Source organism: Sinocyclocheilus grahami, unplaced genomic scaffold (assembly GCF_001515645.1).
Source record: "Sinocyclocheilus grahami isolate Dianchi unplaced genomic scaffold, SAMN03320097.WGS_v1.1 scaffold222.1, whole genome shotgun sequence".
Taxonomy (NCBI): Eukaryota; Metazoa; Chordata; class Actinopteri; order Cypriniformes; family Cyprinidae; genus Sinocyclocheilus; species Sinocyclocheilus grahami.
The window spans coordinates 2,956,251-2,957,786 of NW_015505401.1; the positions used below are offsets into that span (position 1 = coordinate 2,956,251).

Here is a 1,536-nt window from a genome sequence, read left to right on the forward strand (position 1 = left end):
TATATATATTATTTTTTTTTTTTTTCAAAAAGGATGCATTAAATTGACAGTAAAGTCTTTTACACTGTTACACAATATTGTTATTTCAAATAAATGCTGTTTTTCTGAACTTTCTATTCATTAAAGAATACTGAGGAAAAAAATAGTATAGCAGTTTCCAAAATATTAAGCAGCAAAAAAAATTTCAATATTGATAATTGTAAAAAAGGTTTCTTCAATAACAAATCAACATAACAGAATCAGGATCATTCTATCATGACACTGAAGACTGGATTAATGACTGCTGAATATACAGCTTTGCCATCACAGGAATAAAACAGTTATTAAAACTGTAATATGTCAAATATTACTATTTTACTGTAGTGTATGTGTTTTACTGTAAAGTAATGTACTTTGAAAATGCAAGAGAGAAAAAGTCGTATTTTTCCACCTTGGAAACAGCGTACATTTTTAGGTGTTCTTGAGTAATATTCAAGATAATCTAGATCAGTGAATCTCAAACTTTTGGCATACCGGACCCCAGTCCAATTCAGAACCATCCTCAAGGACCCCCAGAACAAAATTGACTCATCTAGGTATCATTTGTGTCTTTGTGAGGACCAAATGCAGTCAAATATAATTTAAGTTAGTTGACTTGTCCAGTATTTGGCCATATCATCAGCTATATTAGATTTTTCTTTCATGGGAACAGGAGTCATGTCAAAATATACAACATTTATACAAAAAATCATAATTTATACTTATGTCAAGGACCACTAGGGGTCCACGGACCCCTGGTTGAGAAACACTGATCTAGATCTTAAATACTTAAGTACTATTACTCAAATATCCCCCCTGACATCAGAAGTCTTACACAATCACCACTGATCCAGCTGTGAACACCTGGGTCAATTCTACAATGCTGCAGAGCTCAGACTGACCAGTAGGGGGCACAGCACAGATGCATAATGCAGGGGACGTGGGTGGGAGGCTGAACTGATCCAGAATGGTATTGGAGCGAGCCGGGTCAATCACTGTGACATCACTGCTGGAAGCAGGTCCAGTGACGGCCCACACACAACACTGAGGATGGGAGGCGGCGTGTGAAATGTTTACAACCATGAATGACATGATGCAACATGGTAATTAAGTTATAGATGAAGGTGCTGGTTAAATGCATTTTTGGACAAGAACACAACCTGTTCTATAATACAAGGTTCCCACATTGATGGAAACCCTGAAAATATGAGGGAAATTTAAAACTGGGATTTCCAGTCCTGGAAATTTCTATAGTGAGTACAATTTTATTCTAGTTATGCATGGCTCTAAAATATTTAATTGGCTAGAAATTGCTTATTATGAGTGTAATGTGTATGAAATTATTTTTAAAGACCAGTAATGCATTGGTCAGAAGGTGTGGGAACCCTGTACATGTTAACTAGCTGTAAAATACTGTGAAGGTTTGTTGAACGTACCGTCTGCTCTCCTGATATCTCTGGAGGAACTGCAACAGCACATGTGAGCTGTAAAAGATTAAACATTTATTGATCAGCATCC

The 1,536-nt window shown here is 36.2% G+C and overlaps 1 protein-coding gene across 1 annotated transcript in view; it reads right to left on the bottom strand.

Moving 5' to 3' along the window:
• Positions 1-1,536, bottom strand: part of LOC107596738 (C-Jun-amino-terminal kinase-interacting protein 3-like) — a 17,447-nt gene that overhangs the window by 4,798 nt on the left and 11,113 nt on the right. The window contains exons 16-17 of the mRNA XM_016287535.1: positions 1,455-1,502; positions 921-1,062 (exon numbers count right to left, since the gene is read on the bottom strand). Of these exons, the coding sequence (XP_016143021.1) occupies positions 921-1,062; positions 1,455-1,502 (190 nt within the window). The remainder of the gene's footprint in view (positions 1-920; positions 1,063-1,454; positions 1,503-1,536) is intronic.